The 23,141-nt window shown below is 35.5% G+C and overlaps 1 protein-coding gene across 2 annotated transcripts; it reads right to left on the bottom strand.

The window, feature by feature from the left end:
- Nucleotides 1–95: 95 nt before the first annotated feature.
- Nucleotides 96–23,130, bottom strand: UFL1 (UFM1 specific ligase 1). Of its 2 annotated transcripts, XM_065056537.1 has the most exons (19): nt 22,996–23,130; nt 22,040–22,185; nt 20,953–20,981; nt 20,095–20,192; nt 19,223–19,337; nt 17,875–18,005; nt 17,150–17,208; nt 13,461–13,607; nt 12,172–12,347; nt 10,985–11,164; nt 10,498–10,618; nt 7,812–7,934; nt 6,897–7,017; nt 5,738–5,901; nt 4,456–4,586; nt 4,230–4,310; nt 3,422–3,507; nt 2,859–3,039; nt 96–2,179 (listed from the first exon to the last, which is right to left on the bottom strand). In XM_065056537.1, exons 1-19 carry the CDS (start codon nt 23,070–23,072, stop codon nt 1,967–1,969), a joined length of 2,379 nt encoding a protein of 792 aa, XP_064912609.1. In that variant the 5' UTR covers nt 23,073–23,130; the 3' UTR covers nt 96–1,966. The 2 variants fall into 2 exon arrangements, with proteins under 2 accessions (XP_064912609.1, XP_064912610.1); XM_065056538.1 differs by lacking the exon at nt 20,953–20,981 and having other exon boundaries at nt 22,996–23,087.
- Between the last annotated feature and the right edge of the window lie 11 nt (nt 23,131–23,141).

Here is a 23,141-nt window from a genome sequence, read left to right as displayed (position 1 = left end):
GTATCAAACAAAAATACTGAGAAATCAAACAAAAATCAAATTGCTGCTTGAAAACAGCGAGTTGCAAGACAATCAACCATTGGTTGTCAACAAAATGCATTTTAAATACTTCATCATTTAATGTTATTAAAATAATTTCATACAGAATGTCATATGGAGTATTATTTACAAAATAGCTCAGTGTCACATAAAAATGTTTACATTCAGTATAGGAACTTCATTATTCTGACTAAATAACAAGAAATCAAACATATTCCCTGTATGCAAACTTTCTTTAATAAAGTTAAACAGCCTGAATATTTTTAAGCTCGAACTCCTCATTGTTCTTTATTTTCAGCTATAAAAACAACTACCTTTCCTTCTGCCTTACAACTGGCAAACCGTTTTGCCTTACGGTTGGTAAACGACCAGCATTAATGTGAACACTATTAAACATTACTGCCTTTTATATATGTATAAAACTCCTTTTTTTATCTTACCAAAATTAACTTAACCTTGGTTAATCTGTTACTGAGCTTCTGTACTTGGCCTCTTCAAGTTTCATTTGTTGCAATTGCAGGCTTGTGTAAATATGTGATTAAGCTTACAGAATATGTGAACTGTTGGAAAACAGGAGTATTTGAACAGCATAGGGCTTGCACAGTATTTACCTTCTTTCAGCATCAAAGAATTTTGGCAAGAATGGGTGAATGACATTTTTAGTGAAAAGAACTCCGTTTCTTGTCTTACTATTCAAACTTAATTTTTATGGAAAAACCTGAAATTACACACATTAAATCAATGGGCACTACTGAAGTAGTACAATTAAAATATTTCCGTTTTGAAAATTATCTGCAAAAATAGTTAGAAGTATATTTGTATATACTGTATGAAAAATAAGTTAGAAGTTATATTTGACATACAATAATTATGTCATTAACAGTGGCGGAACTCTACTTCACACATCTTTCCACTTTCCTGAAGACATGTAAAAATAAGGCTGGTAAAAAACTTGCGGGAAATGCTTCAGCCAATATTTCAGTCTATAAAGTTTATGCAGAAAGATCATAAACTAAATTCTTTTCAAGAAACCCAGGATAAACAGAATACCAGAAGTTCTCTCAAGGAGCCGACGGAATGCAAGCACTTCTAACTGCTGTGGGAACTGGACTAAGAACTCAACAAGCGCGCTGAATGAACATACAGGACATCAAACACAGCAGGTGAAGCAGTATTTATCCACTCCCAAAATACCAGTGCAAAAGGGTATCACCTCCTCTGTCTTGATTACAAGTTTTAAATGAACTGCCATTATGGACATTAAGAGAACACAATAATAGCATGGGTCTGCTGATTTTCATAAGCTTTCAGTACATTCAGAAACTCACATTAGTACTGGGTCACTTTCCTTAAGTTCAGCAATATACACTTGTACTCAATGTTTTTACTGTTGTGGTCCAGTGAAGAGAAGCTGAAAACATCCACCAATGATATTAAAAAGCAAAGATGGCCTCTCATTGATATACTATTAGGTATCAGTGTATGTTTCAAAACTACTATTTGAAATGAAGATATACATGCTTATATACAGCTATAAGCAATCCTTAGATCACTATAAATCCAAATCAGAAAAGTAAAACCGTAAGCCTGTGCATGTATGGAACAGCATACTTTGTTATTTGAAGAATAACCATTTCTTGAGGCCTCACACAAAGATGGCTATTAAAAACCACCGATTGCATACCTTAAGTGTCTGCAACTGTGCTCTGTGACATCTACATTTAATGTGTTCTGCACGTACACTGTACTAGTGCATAACAAAACTCCATTTGCCACCAATCACACAACTGTGTTCCCTGGTTGTGATTTGCAATTGTTAAAAGCCAAATTTTAAGGTCTGTCAAGCATTTTCTGCTATCCTTCCCTTCAGGATAAAAAAAAAATAATTCTGACTGTATCATGGATGAGGATACAGTGAATAATGATTTTATTCCTCTGTTACAGAAGATTTCCTAGGTCTGAGAACCAGATCCTTGACAGAAGCAGTGATTTCCTGGAGCTCTTTTCGAATGGTATCTGCTCCTTCCTCTTCTTCCACGTTATCTGTTGTGTCGCTGTCTCCCCGTTCAGTTTTCTTAGTCTGGCTGATCAATTGTTTCACTACTAATCCCTGGTATTTGACTAACAGAGAATGCTGATCCTGAGGGAAAACAACAAAGGAATGTCAATGTTACAGAGAAGGTATACAGATCTTTAATTAAAGATTAAATTTTTTTAAAAGTATTCTCCCTTTCTTGTCTAAAGAGGGTTAGTGAGACATAAATATTTCCATTGAAGTATTTTGTAATCTAAATTCTGAGAGACAATCAAATAAGCAGAAAAATGAAAGTGCATCCATCTTGCAAGAACAGGAAAATTCACCACTGAAACAGGAGAGCAATGCAATTAGTAAACAACACCAGTTTTGGCAGATTATAATATAGAATTTCAATATCTTTATTTTTGAAGAGGCATATTTCTTTAAAACCGAATTAGGAAGTTTAAAAAGCAACCGTGCTCTAGCTGGGAGGTAAAAGAGTGTAAAAAATTTCAGTTACAAGAATTATCTTACAACATACCCCCAATACACAGCTGCCTCTATGGATAAAGGCAAAAGCTGCATTACTAATAACGGATTGATTTTTAATTTTATTAATAGCCACCGAAGACAGATCCCTGAAATGATAGGTTTGAAATACAATACAAACCAGAGAAATCGTATATTCTGTCCATAAAATAATGATTAGACACGAAACACAAAGGCGGCAGCTCATGCAGCACAACTTTCATGATGTCTTATAATAAAGGTACTTTCCCCTTAAAAAGCTAGAAAGGAATACCTCTGGGATCTTGCTGCTTAGGAAACTAATGATCTGTGGTACTGATCTTCCTGGTGCATGGAGCATACAGTGGGTTGAAAACTGAAATAACAGTACTGATGTCAGGTGCAGAACAAGAGCTGGATCTTCTGTGACTTTTAGCTGTTCAATCAGAGCTTGTCTATGCTGAAATAGGACTTGCCTAAGGAACAAGAATATGTTATACAAAAATATGTTTCTTGTTCTTTCTTACAGTAGTTGATAACAGACTCTAAGACATACCTAACTTAAATTAATCTTAATTTTCTCCTCTGACTGATCAGCTATTTATGTGAAACTCCACATTAAGAAAAAAAAAAAGCGGCCGCTAAAATTAGCTAAGTAGGAACCCTCCTCTCCTCCTCCTCCCCCCATGGAATTAGGGCTGCTTGGCTTCGGTTTTCTTAAGTTAAAGAGTTTGGAAAGAAAGACTGCCTCATAGTTACACATTCTGTATGACTGCGACCAAGCTAACCATCTGATACCTGTGCAGCAACAGAGCTACATTTCAAATACTGTGCATAGAATAAATGAAATTAAGGTACCTTTCCTTCTTTTTGTCTCCTTTTTTCACCATAATACCACAAATATCCACTGCAGAATCAAGGCATGAAAGAAAATCTTCCACAGTCTATTAAAAAATTATATAAATAATTTATCTGTGTTAACAGATTATAGAAAAGGTTAACTACTGTTCACAAATAAACACATAAACAGACGACTGCAAAAACCATGTGGAATAAACTATGGAAGAAAATAAAAAGTATTTAGTAGAAATTAACTTAATTCATGTTTCAATAACTCATATACTTAAATACTAAAACAAACTCATTGTTAGTCTTAAAAATGGAATTAAATAGAGGAATACCTGTTCTACAATTATTTACATTTTTTTTTCCTTAAGAATCATATCAGTGTGGCCTTTTGCATAAAAGAATTAGTAAATTACTTTCCTTTGTACTCACACTGTCACAATCTGAAGTTTTGTTTGTTTGGTTTTTTTTTTTTAATATCCAGGATTTTACCAGGTAAGAAATACATGGCAGAATAATCAGAAACTTCAGGAATGAAATACAAGAAACATCAACCAATTTAAACTGCAGATTCTCTCTCATCTGGAAGCAAAGAGCTAGGTGACTATCAGTATCAAAATGTAAGATCACCTTTTCATCTCTTATAATTCATAGATATGAAAATACACTTACTTTCACTGACCTACACAAACTCAAAAGATTACTTTGCCTTCAGGTTTCACAGCAGCAGCACTTCTGTACTATTATGTATGTCAGCTATTTCTTAGCATTGTATCAGAGAACAGAAAATCTGAACTCAAAGATTTTTGGATCACTCTACCTTGCCATTCAGAGAAGTATGTAGTTTAGCTAAAGGACCTTTGGTGTCTTCCGGCAATTTACCTAAAATCTTAGTCCGGACCTGTATAAGACAAAAAGGGAAATAATCTGTACTATTAATTACCCACCATTTTAGCTGTCGGCATATTTAAATACAAGATAATTAAATATTAAATAAACATCACTGAATTACTTGAGACTGTTAAAAAGAAGTGTTATCTGTGTACCTCACTTGTCATAGTAGAATGATTTTCTGTTGTCATCATTGAATCAGATGCTAGGAAGTTGAAAATAAGATTTGCAATGTCTGTGCAGACAGTCTTCAACAGATGTTTGGCAAGGTTAGTCTGAGTCTCATCTGTCAAAAGAAATAAGTGATTAAAAGTAACTTACTATAGTTATCTGACTCCTATGACAGTTAACACAGCAGTTCTTTAATTCTGGACTCTATCAACCATGAGTAGTATGCAGTTGCTTATGGAACATTCTACAGTAAAAAACGTGAACCTTCAGGTCTGTAAGTGCATTTAAATGCACTAGTAGTATTTCAAAGCTGTATCTGTATGAGTAGTAAACTAGTCCCTGTACAATCCTCCCAAACCACTTATGAAAAAAACACTGCTATTCATCAAGAAGTAAAAAGTATGTACAGGTGAAGTCTACAGGACAACCAGCTAAAAAGAAGAGGAGGTACATGACATAAGACTGAAACAGTAGAATTTTAGAAAAAAGAGGCTACAGCGCACATGTACAAGAGCAGAGGCTAATGTAAAATAACTCCATTTGTTTCCAAACATAGGAATATTGGAGTTTTTTGCTAGTGTTTGCTTTTGTTATAAGTTTTCTGGAGGAAAAGTTCTGTAAGAAAACTGAATACAGAAAAGAATCTTGGAAATATGTACAGTATTTTCCTAATGGTACTTTTTTGTCACAACATACAGTTAGCTAAAGATGCCATCTTACAAAGTAACCCACTGCAAAATTCATCTACACCTTTTTGAATATCTACCCTCAAGGCGCAGCTATGTGCAGTTTCAAACCTAACAGAGGTTTTCAAGGGCTTCTTAGAATCAGGTAGAGTTCAATTCTTTCATTAGTGGCACAGGTGACAGAAAGAAGTAAGCTTACTAATATTCCCCCCCCTCTTTTTTCTTTTTCCCTCCATTTCCCACTCTACTTGTTGTGGTTCGTTTTGTTTTGTTTTCCTTTCTTTTTCCCCAAACAACAGAAAATATGAAGAGATGCAAACACTTTGGAAGGAAGGAGAGGAACCCACAATTATCTTGACAGAAGATATGACAGACCATGGACATGAAATAAAGAGAATGAATTTCATTGTGTGTAGACCAATGCACTCCAGCATAAGGTCAGTGTTAGGCAGTGTAAACACATCTCTAAGTTCTTCCTTTTTAAACTGCTGATCTTCTTTGACCTTGAATGCAGACTCTGTAATAAATTCAACATCCTTGAAGAATCATATTCATTTTTTAAAGTATATATCTATTGTACCTGTGAAATGCTTTATTCCCTTTTCAAATAACCGAATGTTGTTGTACAAGTTTGAGAATTCCTCCTGCAAGTCCTTCATAGTCTGTCTTCTGCTAGCTCCAGAGGAAGATGTTGAAGATGTAAAAACAGAACGCACAACTTCCTGATAAGTTTTTGTTAAAGGTCTTAGAACAGGGAAGAAGAAAGGAGAAAAATGGAACATTAAGAAAAGTGTAAAACTGTAGAAGGATTTTCCAATATATTTGCAATAGAGAAAGATGCCTCATTACACAGTAAATGAATGGGACATGAATGGCACAGAATGGTGAGATAAATAAAATGCAAATAATTGAAATAAGAAAAAAAGCACTAGGAAATTAAAATGTACTTTTGTAATTGCTGTAGTAATATTGGCTACAGTTTGCATGGTATGTAAGTGCTTGCCAAGGTTTTAACTCATAACGACTCCTAAATGGGAACAAGATGAAAGATAAAAGATTCCCAGAAGTAACACTATTCACAAACTGTGCCAGGGGTCTGTAGACAAATTTCAGATCAATGAGAGCTGGAAGAGGGGAAAACTTAAGTTGCATTAAAATAGCACAGGACCTTCTAAAGATAAAGTGACCACTGCACTCCAAGTTTATTCAAGCTTGGGCTACTATAGTCCTATTATCTCCTTTTTGCCCTGAACACACATATTCACAGCCTCTTTCTTGTATGAGGTGTCTTTTAAAAGAAGTTATTCCTCTTTGCTTAGATCATTTTGGTGACCTGGCTTACTAGCCAGTCCACACAGGTACCAGCAGAGCCAGAAAAGACAGGGAACATTAACACATATTATCACACCGAGGGCTGTACAGAAGTTGGAACTGGTGAAACCCCAAAAGGGATCAGCGTAACGCACCGGAAATACATCCTTGAACCTGAAAATATGCCTGCTGACAAAGGATGCAGAACCACCTACTGCTAAGCAGAAGCATTATTTCTCATTATCATGTCAGCATGGCATTCTAATACATAAGCAAGTATGTAACATGGAGCTGTATAGAAAAAGAATATTGTGGTTCACTTCCCACAACAACAAAACATTTTTTCTAAGCAAGTAAACAGATTGAAGAGAAGATCCATCTAACATGAATCACAGACTTTCTAACTCCAGTTGAATTACCTAAATTACCTCATTAGATGTTCAGCAAGTTCTGTAATAAGCTCTTCAGGGCAATCCTGCATGTGGGTCTTTAAAACATCCTGAATTTCCTCTTGTGACATGAAATGGAACTCCGGCTGTTTATTCCTACCTGTAGCAGCCATGAGCGACATTCATTGAGAAAACGTTATATTTAGTTTTGCTGTGACATGAGACACTGAAATGCCTCAAAGTTCAAACCTCCAATCCAATTGCATTACAAACAATGGAAAAAAAGGGATGGCTACACACGACAGTTAAATTTTACACAAACGAAAAACTGACAAAATTTCTCTTTTTGATTACTTAGAAGTTACTCTCTGTAATATAAAACTTAAGTAACATATGAGGACATGCATTTTTGGTGAGAGATTTCACAGTTTTATTTGCAACCACTGTTTGCTAAAAGTCTGAGGAAGCTATCCATGCTATTTAAAATATTAAAACTTTATTTTGAATATATATTTTAATCCTTATGAGGAAAAACATCTATGTACTGTTTCATTGCTAGGATGTGTTAATTTAAGGTAATTGCACTTTGGAACTGGATGAGAACTTCTCCATTTCTCATACGCTGTTCAGCAGGTGTTAAGCAAACAAGTATAACATTTGCCCCAAAGTCTAAGGCATTTACTGCATAAAATCAAATAAGAAATCAAACAAAAAACAAACCACCTCCTCTCATTTCCTTCACTTATATTTCTTTTTTCAAGACCAAGTTATTATGGCATGTCCATTCATTTAGATATCGTATCCATTGGCACAATTCTAACATAACGATATTCTCAAATTCTTTGATATCTCACTTGCCTTCACCAATATAATGGGGAAAACCAGAGACGTGGAAAAGCAAGTGACAAAAACATGTCAGTATGAGTAGATAGTGCCCAAAATAAAATGACAAACCTGTGCTAGTTGCTTGCGACTCTTCATCGCTGTCAGCATCCTTTCTTCCTTTCTTCTTGGTTTTCTTGATCTTGATCTCTCTAGCGTTACCACCTCCTCCTCCTCTCACGCTTCCACTGCCCTCTGGTGGAGAATTATTTGCACAGTAAAGTTCTGGCACTTAAAAGTGTACAGTATTATAGTAATTTATTTGCATTACTTGTTAATTCTGAATTAAAAAAAACACAGCCTGATTCTAAACATAACCTAAAATACATTTACCACAATATTAGGGCCATGCTTTAATTCTTAAGACAAAAAAGCAACTGAGTTAAAGATTTGTTGAAGTTTATGTCATTAATAAACACAAATACTCATCATATCAAATGTACATATCATTAGAAAAAATAGCTTTTTCTTTTTCCAGGTGAAAAGAGAGGAGATATCTGTGTCCATAATGTAATGGGTGAGTTTCTGTCAGCTGAAAACAACATCTTAGTAAGTGTTTTTATTCAGTGACGCTGAATAACTGAGCTACTCAAAAATATTCCAGATAATATAACTTTGCTAACTTTCAGAGAAGAAATCCTATGTAGTAAGCATTTATCCAAAATATTCTTGGAAGCATGCATTCAATTAACTAGAACGCTAATTCTTTTTCAACTATTCCTAGATGACTATAAGGCAATGAGATGTTCCAGTTCTGACAAAAATAACAAATTACTTAGTTCGCAGGTCCCATTATCCATGTATTCACACCGCAGACAATTTGCAATAGAGTCCCTCTCCACAAGTTAAGCTGTTCTGCTGCTTGTTCTCTTTTTCATGGCTTGTTCCATTCTTTTTTTACTTGAAAGAAATTTAAACTCCAGAATAATTGGTTCTACACATGCACCAAGTCTTGAGAAAGTAGTTATTTTTCCATTTAAATATAAGGTCCAAGATTTCAAGTAACATCATGTAACAGTACTATCATTTAAGAAAAGGAAACAATGAAGTCAAGATGCTACTACTCAGAGGTAACTGCATGTTACACGCTATAGATGGATTTTTAAGCATTAGTTTGCAGGAACAGCAAACTAGCTCACTCGCAAGTAGCAGTGGATGGTGCAATTGTGAGACATTTTGAGTTTGTCACCTCTCAAAAAAAAAAAAAAACCAAACGAAAAAACCCCAGCCATACAAGAAAAGCTGCAATCTGTAGTCAAGATCTTATCCAGAGAGAGATAAAGCAGGAGAGATGACTGCCAGAAGAGCAGTATTTTATGACAATAGGATACATGACTGTAATGTACAGAAAGGATTACAAGAGTGCATGCCTCTACAGATATTTGTTTGTAACAGACCATTGCAAATGTTGTTAGAAATAGACAATACAAAATTTATCTTGAAAATTTGCATTAATCCAATACATGACAGAATCCATATTTGTATGGACTGCACTAACACTACACCATGTCTAGTTACACTTACACAGTAGATTTTGATATAGACACAGGCAGACCTTAAGATGTGCAACGTGGCTGCATTCTGCCATTATGCAATAACAACATCTAACCCTTAAACTGTGATGTTGACTGCTTTAAGGCAATACATCCAACAGTCCATAAAATACATACTTCAGGGTAGCGCCTGTTGATGGTGCAGCCCAGGTTACCTGTGGATATGAATGTGTCTAGACACATAGTACACGCTCAGTAGAGTCTCACTCCTCAGAAGGCTACAAAACTGAAGTAATTCTATTTACAACAGTTCAATTAAAGTTTAAGCTTCTCTGCTTCAGCTTTGGCCTAGAAAAATCTGCTGTCTCTTGTGGCTTGAATAAGTTTAGATTCCGTAGTAACTCAGTTGTGGCCTTCTCAAAAGTAGAATATAATGTTTTATTTTTCAGATGAGTATATTTAATTAAGCTAGATGCATCAGTGCTCTAATTCTGTTACTTTCAGCAGCACATGAAACTCTGTACATGAATTCAACATAGGTTTCTCAGCTGTGCTGTAGCAGTACAAGAGCCACGTAAAGTTTTTGGGACTGAAAATACAGTCTTTCGTCTGAATAATGTTTAAAAAACCAGAAAGACTTGAAAGCGTTAAACTCACACAGTTTTTTTTGTCCTTGGATTAAGATCTATTCCAAACAGCGACCACATAAATAGAGAAAGGCTTGGGATTAATTTATCCCAGAATATATGTTAAATTGTGTAAATCTCCAAATAATTTTTATGTGTGCAAACAACAGAAAATTGTCTGGCATGGGATTCTCAGAAAAAATGTACTATATTCTCAAAAAAACCCTATCTTAATACCTCATTTCTCAACTTAGAGTGATTTTGGAAATAAGTTCTCAAGACCATTAAGAAATATTTTCATTTTCCTGGATCCCTGAAAAGTGCAGAGTAAGACTGTATCTACACTGTGTAATAAAAAAGGGCGCAGAGGTCCTCAAGCTAATACTGGTTTGGTCAGTCTTCATTGTGCAACTTAATCTGAAATTAGTTCTCATGAACATATCTCAGATACATCTAGACCTACAGTATAATGATGAGAAGTGGTTGTATTATTCCTTAAGCATCTTCAGCAATGGATTGGAGGCAACTAGTGGACCACAAAATATAATAACTTTATATTAAAATGTTTCCAAGGCTAAACAAGCCTCATGAGGGTTTTGTTTGTTTTTTTTTTCCTTCAGCTAACTATTAATGCCTTACCTGTTGCTTTTTTTCTTCTTTCATCCTTTTTGTCTTTTTTATTAGCAAATGCATTCTCTAAACCAGAAGCCTGTTTTAAGTCTTCTTCAGTGATTAAATTAACAGGGTTATTTTTCATTTCCTAAAATGAAGAATATGCACTTAATAGCAAAAAGATACACACAGCAAGCCAAGAAACATACAAAACATTTAAGCCATTTTTAAGTATACTAATCTGACAACATGTTTTCCAAGTCCAACACATGAAAATATATTTCTTCTTTACTTCAAAATTCAGCATCTGATCATATTGTAAGATGGTGTTCCCTGACTGCAACTGAATATATATTAAATTACACTGATTATACATATAAGCTTTTTCTGCCCTTCTTCTCAAGATGTATTTCAGATGAGATGTAAAGAGATGGTAACAGCCAATAGAAAGTAATGTTAACTATACTCCAACACTCAATGTATATCGCATCTTGACAAATAAAAAATCTTGTACCTTTTCAGCTTTCTGTTGCATCATATCAGAGAACAGGTCAGCACAGCTGCTCAGGAATTTCTCACTGACCACAATGGTGTCACTGAAGACTAAACCTGAGGAATTTTTGTTTAAAGATCTCATCACTTGCTGAAGCAAAATCCCAACATCTTCTACTGACAATGAACTGGGCAGAAGAGTCTAGGGGAAAGAAAACAAAAATAATTTACATACAATAATCTGTTCTAGAATGGACATACTTGTATGTGGATAAAAAGAATCCAGACACCCCATTTGGTATCTTTTGCATTTTTAAATTAAAATGCACTTTTAAAATTAAACTAGTAATTTGAGAGTAGACACTATTTTACATCTTCTAACACCCCAAATCAATATTGCTCTAGAATATGTGTTACCTTTGGGAAAACACATGGCACCTTCAACAATATCAGGACTCCTGACAAGTGACAAAGTAGTGCTGTAAGGCTTAAACTTAGGATTTAGCCAGTACAAAATGGCTAATATTCCTCTGCCTACCAAAACTGTCATGTGAGTTTTAAACTTGTTTCCAAAAGAAACCCCACAGAAATATTTTGCTCTCTAGCAGAATACATTAGCACTAATTTTGAAAGTTAGTCTTAAGTATCTGGAGAAGACAAGGCTGAGTGGGGATCTTATCAATGCTTATAAATATCTCAAGGGTGGGACCAGAGTTTTTTCAGTGGTGCCAATGACAGGATGACGGGTAACGGGTAACGGGCAGAGACTGAAGCATAGGAGGTCCCATCTAAACATGAGGAGAAACTTCTTTGCTTTGAGGGTGCCAGAGCACGGGAACAGGCTGCCCAGGGTGGTTGTGGAGTCTCATTCTCTGGAGACATTCAAAACCCACCTGGACACATTCCTGTGTGATCTGTTCTGGGTGAACCTGCTTTAGCAAGTAGGTTGGACTAGATCATCTCCAGAGGTCCCTTCCAACCCCAGCTATTCTGAGATTTTGTGCTATGTCCTTCACCTGTTTTTGTTCAGACCAACTTAAAGTGAAATAATGCAGTTTTCCTTGTTATTTTACTTAAACTGAATATTCTTCTTTGACAACATGGAATTTCCATTATACATATATGTAGTTTCAAAAAGGTATCATTTGACACAAAAATAAGACAAAATAAACAAATACAACAACAACAACAATGGAAAGGATTGCTTACTGCTACATCTATCCAGTTTCCAGAGCTGATGGCTTCTTCTACAGAGGCTTCAACTTGATCCACAATTTCTTGACCAACACAAGCTGCTCTTAGAAATAAGAGTTGTGTGGACTTGTATCTTTTTTTAATGTAGCCTGCTGGGTCAGGGATGCCAAGTCTGGACAATGCATCAAATTCTATAAAAATAGTTAGATGTCTTTTACATGTAAGTACCTTCACAGGAACTTATGTGTTATTATTTTTTGAAAGCAGGAGATGAGGAATTACATACGGTTTTTCTACAAGTAAATGCAGCCTTAAGTTGATGCTGACCTAAAACTTAGTTCAGTATAAGCTACATCTAAACACAGTTAATAGAAATATTAAGAATAAATCACGGACATGACTTTGGTCTGAGTTTTGGAAAATAATGTGTTTTTTTCGGATTCTTATACCATTAAGTTTATCTCTGCAAGTACCTTTATGAAATATTCCAGCAGAACATGAACAATATTTACAGTACGTACAATGTGAAAATCTTTTGTTTTCAAAAGTTACTCCAAGATACTCAGAGTACCATGCAATACCTCACAAGCAAAGCATTTCTACTGTTCGGCAGTTTATACTTAGACATTCTGAAAAAGTTCAAAGACTTCGACAGATACTGTAGCACTCAAGCAAGATTACAGAAACAATACTACTACAGTAACTTATGCTGAACCTTTTCAAACTGCAAAACTGTTATTTAGGAATTCATCTTTTAGGACCATAAGGGTACATTCCTCTGTTTATTCAGGTCCACATTTTCCCATAGCTCCTGTTTTAAAACACCATTGTCTGCATCACTCAGCTTTAAGTAAGACAGACTTGTTTGGATTCAAATCAGGACATTAGTGCTACCCACTCCAGTTCTTACTTTGGAAAAGGTTCTTCCTGTGTACTATATACTTGGCTATCTTGAATATTAACAGCCAAAGTGTGGTTGTAATCTGGACTCTGGGTCTGAAATGCCAACCATATGGGCCAAACATGATCATCAGAAAAGCCCACAATAAGCAGGCTAAGAAATGTTTTCAGAACAGTAACAAAACTAGTATTTGTAACTCTGACTGTGAGAAATAAAGTTACTGTTTAGCAGTATGGTTTGCTCTGCTGAAATATGGTTCTTTGTAACAAAGTAACAAATATTGTATTGATTTCCACTTATTCTTGTGAGGCTTCACTCTAGACACCAGCTGTATTAGGCTGTGACCAACTACCTAAACTTGTTTTAAAAAGATATTTTATCTACAAGATTAAAGATTAATTACCTAAGTAACCATTCTGCTTGAAAAATGAATCCACCCAGTTGCTCTGCGTTCTAGCATAGATGTCTGGAACAAACACAGCCTTATCTTGTCTCCCACCAACCACGGTGCCTTTTAGACGACCAGAGTTAACAAGTTCTTCTAGTACAGCTACAAGAAGAAAATAAATGAAGCAACATTTTCCACTTTGATATATGCATTAATCAAAACATAGAAATTATTTATCAAAACATAGAAATTATTTATCAAAACATAGAAATTATTTTCCCTGTTTTTTTCCTTTTTTTTTTTCCCCACCTATTGGTTCTTTTTCCTATTAATTAAAAGAAACTGAATACCAAACTACAAGTGCTTGTTCTAATGAAACATTTCTGAATTCTATAAATAATTTTTAACACTTTTGAGAATGTCTTGATAAAAGCTCTGAAAATCATACCATGTTTTAAAAGATAGAGCCACAATGGCAGGGTCAAACCACTTTATTGAACATATACCTGGACAATTTAAAAAATGTAGTCATAACAGAATCTTTCTTTGGCCAGACAATAAAATATATGATCATTTTGTTAATAATGTTATTTTGAATTCAGTGCTTGCGTGATAATCAAAACGGAAACAGAGAGATTTGAACGCACTAAAATCACATGAAAAATTGCTACCTAGGCTGTATAAATGTGAGCACCTCCTACTGGTGACCATCTTCATGCTCTACAATGTTCACACTTGCCAGTAATAACCTCCCGATAATGCACAATTATTGCTGACAAAGAATGTGTTGGTCACTGGTAGTACCAAAGTACTAAGCCTATCCCGATGCTAAGTAAGTTATTTTCAACCCATTGAAGGTGCACGGGAATATCCGATTTGCCTTTTATGTTCTGCTTTTGTGCTTTCGTAAGTCACTAGATACATTAGAAAAAATCAGTGACACCACCTGCCAAGCTCTGCTGACTTCCACAGCATTGCTAAATGGTTTTTCTACCTTCAGTTGGTGTTGATTTCTATTTAACTAAAAGACAGATTTTACCCTGGAACAAAACACTAAATGGTATCACATGGTATGGCTCTTTACTCATGGAATACGAGGAGTACTCAACATTTCAACATGCTTAGTACAGCATATGGAAATTTAGCTCACACAGGAAAACCTGGTTAAAACTACATTTTAAATTATGACTTTTTTTTTTATCAGATATACCCATGGTGTAGATAAATCTCTATAAGCTAGCAGCTATTGAACACGACTGCCATGAACAAAGCTGAACAGCAGTTACACTGAAAAAAATGAAGAAGAAACTCATTCAAAGAAGATATAGTTTTATGTAATCTAAGAGCTAAAAATTAGGTTCTGCCATGGTTCAGTTACCTTATGTAAAATGGAACTTATAAGACAGATTCAGAAAATAAAATTATATTTTTATACTTACTAATAGTTTAGTTACACTAGAAAATAGAGTCAATTCTACTTAAACAATCGTCAGACAATACAGTTTGCAATCTCAACTAGTTTTTATTCAAAGTTTTTGGAAAAAAGAGTAAGCCTTTTACAGGTATTTTAAATCATATTGTGGAGTACTAGCAATAAACCAGATTCTTTCTAAACAAAGAGGGAGAAATGAAGATAACAATTAATTTTTGTATTATTTCAAATGCCAGTTCTAAAACTCCAGGGAAGAGAAGGTGCTTTCAGAGGAGTTTCACAGCCCCTACTACAACTATGCCTAGATCAGGGGTGTCAAACTCATTTTCAATGGTAGTAGGAGTATTTACATTTATACAGTCCTAAAATTACATTCGGCCCTTTGAAGGCAACCACGAGGGTGATGTGGCCCCCAGTGAAAATGAATTTGACACCCTTGACCTTGATAGTCTTTTGTTTTAAAAGAAAACACAACCTTTGCAGAACTAGTGTAATCTCACATGTATTTTTAAAGGTGACTGAGTAGTTTGTAGTGTCCTATTAGGTCTCTGTAAAAGTCTGGCAAGACAATAAGCATCCCTCTATGCCTGTCCTATGTCAGCAACACAATATTTAGAAGTGAAGAACGTCTGTGCTTTCATTAGGCTTTGTAATTAGCGTTATAACTTAACCAGATACTCATTTCCAAAATTATTTATTTTCTATCACAAATTCACATCAGCTTAACATGAATAGCAGCCCAGCTATGCGACAGAACCAAAGACTATTGTTTCTCTTGTCTAATACGAAGTGTAGATTAAATAATTACCTGTTTGTAAATTATACAAACAGTACACTGAACTTTCGTTCTTTTCTGGAAGAGACACAAAACTGACAAAGACCACTTTAAAACACATTGCTAATAATGAACGTAAAAAGCGAAGACTATCACTAACATAACTAAAAACCACATTTTTCAAGTTTTCAGCATTTGTGGAATTGAAATGGTATCTCGGATAACAGACAGAATAAAATCAAATGCACTTTGGCAGTGAGTAAAAACCTCTTTGAAACTTATGAAACTGCAGAGCAAATGAAACACAGTAAGGAAAATGAAAATAAAAAGATTAACAAACTCACAAAACCAACCAAACAAAACAAAACCAACCAAACAAAGAAACCTCAAGAAGAAGAAAGTACTAGAAATACACTTAGCCATCGTGATGATTATTGGTGACTAGAACTTCAATTCACATTAACATTGTACACGAGCAATACATGATCAAGTACTTGCAGGACCTGTTTGAAAAAGACTGCAACTGCATACTGAAATCTGTTGGGTAGATTTTCATTTTATCTATGAATACCTGGATAACACATTCCAAAAAAAGAGGGAACCTTATATTGATTATGTGAAAGTAGAGTGTTCATATGATTTTACTTCAATGCTAAGATTTTCATTTTTAATGAATAAACTTGCTGCAAAGAACAAGAAGGGAAGCAGAAGGATACTATAGTGGAGCTAAAGTGTGCAATACCCTGAAGGCAAAAAGACCAGATCAAACAAGAGAGAAATATTAACTTGATGAGAAGAGATCGAAAAACCGTTAAAGGATTCTGAGGACCAGCAGCAGTTGTGCAGCCAGCATACACGACTAATGATGCTTGAAGCAGCATTTTGGACAGATAGGAGGGGATTCAGAGAAAAGCTGCAACATTAGAAGTGAGAAACAATTAAGTATTGCCAACAAGTCAGAGCAGTTGGATAGGAAATATTTACGTATTTCTATTTAAAAAAGGAACTGCAGAAAATAAAAGCAAACAGTTTAGGGATATGCTTTCTCTCTCAGCATATAAAGACATTTAACCAGGAGTGTAACAAAAGCTCTGCCTCTGCTATCACAGAACAAAGTCAGTAAATAAAATCCAGAGCCGTTAATGCCATTTGGATACATAAAATCTGTTCCCTTTTGTGTGCTTCACTGATAAAACTGCCAGTAGCTAAGGGCAAGTAACGAAACAGATGACAAAATGAGTACTGTACTTCTTGCATCATTCTGCCTCCAGAGGCATTTCATCAACATATGCTTTCATTGCTTTAGATACAGAGACCATCTCTTCAGTTATGTATAGCACAAAAGGTTAAACATTTTATACACTAGAGAGAAACATATTGTTCTTTATTCCAGAATTAAGGCTATATACTAAAATACTTATTTGAAAGCATACTTCTAGTAATGAAGAATCTATGATTTAACTAATATAAATACAAACCAGCCTGAATGAAACTCACAGTAAAGTAAATGTTCTTGAAATCCATACCGAGTGATCAAGTTACTCACAGGTGTAGGCCTTGGAGAAAAACAAACATACAAACAAACAAACAACATAACAAAGAAGTTAATGATCTGAAATTGATATGTAGAAAATAGAAATAAGAGGTTACTCCAGACTGACAAAACTACATAATACCTTAGTCCTGGGGTGCTACACTGATGTTTAACACTCCTCACAAAATGTTAATTTTTAATTACTATGAAATAATATCTTACAACAAAACTACAATAATTATCATAAGGAAACTTTTGCTGTCCCAAGTTTTTCTATTAATACAAATTGACATGGAATGTTATTGATTTAGTAAGAAAAAATTCTCTGTAATCACATGCAGTGGGTAGACATCAATATGTAATTGACTGGGGAGAAGTGGAATGACACTGAAGACAGATAATCTCCAGACAAATACAGGAACTGCTGATTAACATTTTCTTCAGCCAAAAAATGAAAGTATGCTGTATATTGTACCGTTAACACTTTCATCGTTCTCCTTTCCAATAGAACAACCCCATTTAAAAAAAGTGAGTTTAATATAACTAGGTATTTCAGCCCAGGAACTGAACTACACTTAAAGAAATCAATTCAGAGGTCTTTATTTTCCTTCTAATTCATAAGTGAATTTAGTCCAGAAAGACCTATGCAAAAATGTTTTAATATGTGGTTGCAGGTGTCACAATTTACCGAGTAATCGCAGTGAAGAGACCACGAATGCGTGCTCGATGGCGGGACACAAATGCTTCTGTAAAAATCACCCCACGGTTTTCCTGGTCTAGTTGTCCATGAATAATTCTACCCAAACGCCTGGATAATGCCTGTAAATAAAAGCTGGGATGACTGCTAAAATTGTATATTTAAAATATTAAACAAAAATTAATTAAAAAAATATCTATTAGCATATCAGCAAATTAGTTTTTCTAGGACAGACAAAATATTCAGAAGTGAGAACTACAAGTGAAAACTATTATTTAGGTATACTGAGAATGTGTCTTACTAATGCAAGTTGGTGCCATCATGGCCCACAGAGAGTTCAGCTTTCCTAACAATTGTCACTTTCATCAGATATATCTGTTTCTAATGACGAAAGAAAACTGCAAAAGAAATAAGTATGGTTTGGAAATGCTCAATGAAAACTAAGATTTAATCTTTGTATTAATTTAATATGAAACAGTGGCAGAGGAATTCACTATCCATTTTTTTAAACAGTCAAGACAAAAATTAGCAACAATAAACACAAAAGGAAGAGGTGAAAATGGTTTATAAATATGCATCCTTGCAAAGTGAACTAAACTCAGGAAATATTGCCCAGGAAACAAAGAGAAACCATGTCATAATATTTGTATGTATTTTTTTTTTTTTAGAAGCTGATCATGCAGCAAATATTACAGGAAATCTGTTCATAAATTGAGAGTCAATAAAACTGTCTACGGTACCAAATTTGATTGTTCACCTAACACACTCCACAGGATTACCCTTTGAAAAAAATATCTTCAGAACAAAATCCAACCTTGACAGAAGGTCAACAATGATAAGATAATTCTCTCTAATTATTTTAAACACTACAATAATCACTAACAAAGGTAAATATTTTTTTGTTTCAACTCTCAACGTCTGGCTTAGGTTTCTAGAAATGAATGCTTATATTACCTTTTCTGAATAAAATGAGAGGTCTCTACCATTGTATTTCTGCTTCCTGGGTAGCTAATGAGACTGATGAAATTATCGTTACATCTTCTCTCTAATATTTCAAAGTTGTTTTCAGATCTTCCATTAATCTAACCTGTTCCTAACATTCCTAATGCTAATCTGTTCCTAAAAGTCATAAAGATTCTGAAGAAATTTTGCCCAAAAGTGAAAAGGTGAACATCAACCTCAATCTGTGAATAGCCATTATACTGCAGCCTTTAGGGATCTAAGACTTCTCAGCTTAGAATGACAAGCAGCTCATCACAATTAAAGCCATGGATATTGCAAAGATGACAAAAGAAGGTGAACACAATTCTACATTTGCTGGATTGGTGGTTTGCATCACCTGTATCAGGAAGTCTCCTGGAAGGTCATATGCCTTGCAGAGTTCCGATATTGTCACCTGGCCCGTTTCCTGTAGTTTATCATTTATTTCTTCTGCCAATTGATCCAGGTAAGTCCTTATTTAAAAATAAGAAAAAAAAAAACAAACCCAACACATTAAGTGCTAAATTCAAGATCAACCTGTTAGCTACATGCTGAATTACTAACTGACCTGGCACTATGCCTCTTTCTGTTGCATCTTTGCAAAAGTAAATGTAAAGTTATTTGAAATTCATAAAGGAGAACAATGCCAGTGAAAATGTGGAGTTTTTTTAAAAGCCTGCTAACCAGGTAGCTAGTAATAAAATTGGCCATTTATCTGCTTGTATTAAGCTGTCAAAAAGCAGGAACAGGAAAACATTATATGTCAATGAGACTTAGAAAAGTGCTTTGGATAGGTCTTAATTATTTCAAGAGAGCCAGGAAATTCACATTCTTTGCCAAGAATAAATCTTGCAGCACAATCAATAACAGAGACAACCCCATAAGAATATTACTTCAGTGGCTGTTAGTGTGCTGAATACCATGAAATAACTTGCTCATACATCTTAGATTTCTGAGGTAAAGCAAGAGGTAGGAAAAAATGCTGTTTGTCAATAGCTGAGGCAGATAGTAAAGCCACAGAGCAAATGAGATCTGGCAACTGTACACAAAGACACTGGGTAAGAAATGAAGCCTCTTAAGTGCAGGATACTGGGCTGAGACATTCAGTAAGGCCTTTGCCCCACAGATTCACTGGATGCTCTGCTGAGAGGCCTCACTTGCCAGTTTTAGTCTGCATTTTAAAATACAAGAGAGATGTGAATTATACATACTGCTCCTCAAAGTACTCACTCATTTATAAGCTGTCCCAGTACAAGCTGAATAGTTTTTTCAGATTTAACAATGTCGTTAGCTCTGTTTTCAATGTGCAGAAGGTCCACATTTATTACCTAAAAAAAAAAACCCAAAGAAACCTATTATTGGAACTTCAAATTTAAATTAATCCTCAAACATAAAGATATTATAGTTACACATTCTTATGCCTTGAGGAAAGCTGCTTTTATTTTTTTCTACTATTGCATAGATAGGCAGTTAGTCTGTGCTTTGGAATTAAATAGCGATGCTTTAGGACGAAAAAGCTCTCTGCAACTGTGACAAGGTTAAAAGAAACATATATAGTAAAAAATTCCAGAAAGCTAAGAGCAGAAAATACTAAATTGTGTTTTAGAAAGGTTTTCTGATTCAAAGTAATTTTCCTCAAGCCAGAAGTGAACATTAGTCACAGAGGAAGACTACTGGAGGATAAAGATTAGTGGAGACAAGAGATAAATGAAAGAAGAGGGAAGATCCAGAGAGGCATGCGAAGTTAATTATGCATGCTCCTGCAGCTTTTAATTTAAATGGAAAACATATTTATTTTCTGTTTTCCTTAGTTTACAAAGAAATACTTCATAAAGAAAATCTGTATATTTCAGTGGCGATTGCAGAGGTCCTAGATCATCATTAAGCAGAGAGAAGCTTTCCGTAAAGCAGTAAATGGACAGATAAAGTAATGGGCAGTACTCTGACATGAGCTACCAGCTCATCATAAACACTGGCCTCTTTTAAATAGATAACTTTGTTGGAGTATAGCTCATGGACTCCATATTTACAATATACATGGTGAAGGAAAGAAAGAAGTATATATTTTTTTTATTACTAAAAAGTTACCTGTTGTAAGTCAACAATGTTTATTCGACCTTCAAAAAAAGTACAAATAGACTTTTAGTATATAAAACATGTTTGAACAGATTTAGAATATAGCATAGTGCATCGTGTACAAAATATTTCTTCATTACTATTTTGTATTGTAAACCAACTTCAGATTTATATATTGTCAAATTGCAGAAATCACAGGTGGTCACTGCAAGAAACCCCATATTGTTCTACCCTATGGCCTTGTGGACCATCCAACACAGAAACCATAGAAGGAAAAATCATTCTTCAAACTCCCTCCCAATTGGTTTTTGCCTTGATGCTGATCTGAATTTGACCACTTGTCCGTGAGTATTAAAACAAAGATTGCCAAAACTTTCTACTTTCGCACAATGCTACTAACAAAACGCAGCAACTTTAAATTCATTTCAAGCTATCATACTGATATGATATACAATGGTATAACACAAACTGAAGCATACTTGTGGTAATCGTAATAAAATGACTAGTCTGTATGAACATGGTAAGGAAGTTAATTTTCCAAAACATACGATGCCATGAAATTCACCGTTAAATATAACTAAAAGTTCAATATACTGTCTCCTCATTAAAACCATTTACAAAAAGCAGTTTGAACCATATTTGCTTCCTTAGATATCTAAGTCAGATTTTAGAAAGCTAATGGCTCTTCATACTGGTACAATAAAAGACCTGTCAATAGCAATTTTAAAATATTATTATAATTAACGATGTGAAAGGACAATGATTTTGAAATTCTGAGTTTAGGCCAAACATCTGAGCAAGATACTTAATCATACTAAAATGCCAAATTTCCTTCAAAAGGATTGAGACCACTTCTGTCTCAGAAATTCTGCATGGGTAAAAATGAACCACATAACATATATTGACATGCTTATCTAAGAGCTTAATAGAGAGATCTGAAAATAAAATTATAGTATATGAATTCATATCTAGATGAAGCAATAGCAAGCAAGCTCAGTCTTTTTGCAAGATTAAGGGCACTGAAGAAAACTTAAATTATTTCTGTAGTCTTCAAAATTAACTTCCAAATCCAGAAAAAGAAAGCAAATGCCACACTTACCACCACAAACTTGAAGCTCATCCCGGATCTCCTTACTAATCTGTGCTGGAGTGACATACTCTTTTCCATCAAGCGTGTGCACTACCTCCAATTGCTTTTCTGCAATCAGTTTAGTGACAATTTCTATACAGTTCCGTTCCGACAATCTATCAACAGCATACAGAATAATCAGTTATTCTAAGCAAGTACTTGCTAAAATGATCTTTAAATTGATGTTTCAAAATAATAAACACAGGAAATACAATGAAAATTACTGCTGTTCTGTGTAAATACTTTTAGCAACAAAAAAATAATTTCAGGATCCCACTTTTCTCATAGTCCCCTGACTCATCCATATGGCTTTGCTTATGTGGGTCATCTCTCTGAAATGACTTTTACTCTTCTCCTTAACAGCTGTCAGCCCCTTTTGCTCTAAGAAAGCACCTGCCTGTGAATTTAGGAACAGTTGTGCTTACAGAATTTGTGTCTCTGATCCTTCTGTACTTCTTTATTTACTTCTTTATTTTACGTGGTGTTTTTTGGTTTGGGATTTTTTTTTTTTTTTAACAAAAAAAAGTTCTGGGCAACAGCCTCAAGTGCTCAACAACACATATGGAAACAAACAAACAGCACTGGAGCCAACGTACAGCAGCTTGATCTGAACGGTGACTACACACCCAGGCACTTTCATGCACCGCCATACACTCCCTGGGGACCCCAGATGCACCGACACACCGGCCAGCGCCACGCAACAGGGGGCAGCAGGGGTGCAGCAGAGCGGCAGGGCCTGGGGCAGGGCCCGGGGCAGGGCCTGGCTGAACCCCCCGGGCCTGTCACGACCGAGGGCCGCGGCACAGCCCGCGGTAGAGGGGGGCGGGACTGGCCCCGGCTCGGGGAGAGGGCACCAACAGGCGGGTCCGCAGCGGCTGGCGCGGGGCTGCGGAGGCCGCGGCGGGTACCGGCGCCGCCCTGCTCACCTGTGAGCCACCTCAGCAAACTGCGCCCGCTGGAAATCGGCCGCCAGGCGCCGGATCTCCTCCCAGGCGGCCGCCATGGCCGAAGCGCCGCTACACGTCAGCCCTGCCGGGCGCGCTACGGGCAGCGCGTGGGGACAAACAGCCTC

The sequence above is a fragment of the Columba livia genome, chromosome 3 (assembly GCF_036013475.1).
Source record: "Columba livia isolate bColLiv1 breed racing homer chromosome 3, bColLiv1.pat.W.v2, whole genome shotgun sequence".
In the NCBI taxonomy this organism is placed as follows: Eukaryota; Metazoa; Chordata; class Aves; order Columbiformes; family Columbidae; genus Columba; species Columba livia.
This window is presented reverse-complemented; position numbering and strand designations above follow the sequence as displayed.

Excerpts from the sequence above, each read along its gene's own strand:
- UFL1 (XM_065056537.1), bottom strand. The coding sequence starts at position 23,072 with ATGGCGGCCGCCTGGGAGGAGATCCGGCGCCTGGCGGCCGATTTCCAG. Across the intron at positions 20,982-22,039 it reads TGAGCTTCAAGTTTGTGGTG|GTCGAATAAACATTGTTGAC; the intron begins GTAAGTGTGGCA and ends CTTTTTTTGAAG. Across the intron at positions 7,935-10,497 it reads AAGAAGAAAAAAAGCAACAG|AGGGCAGTGGAAGCGTGAGA; the intron begins GTAAGGCATTAA and ends ATTCTCCACCAG.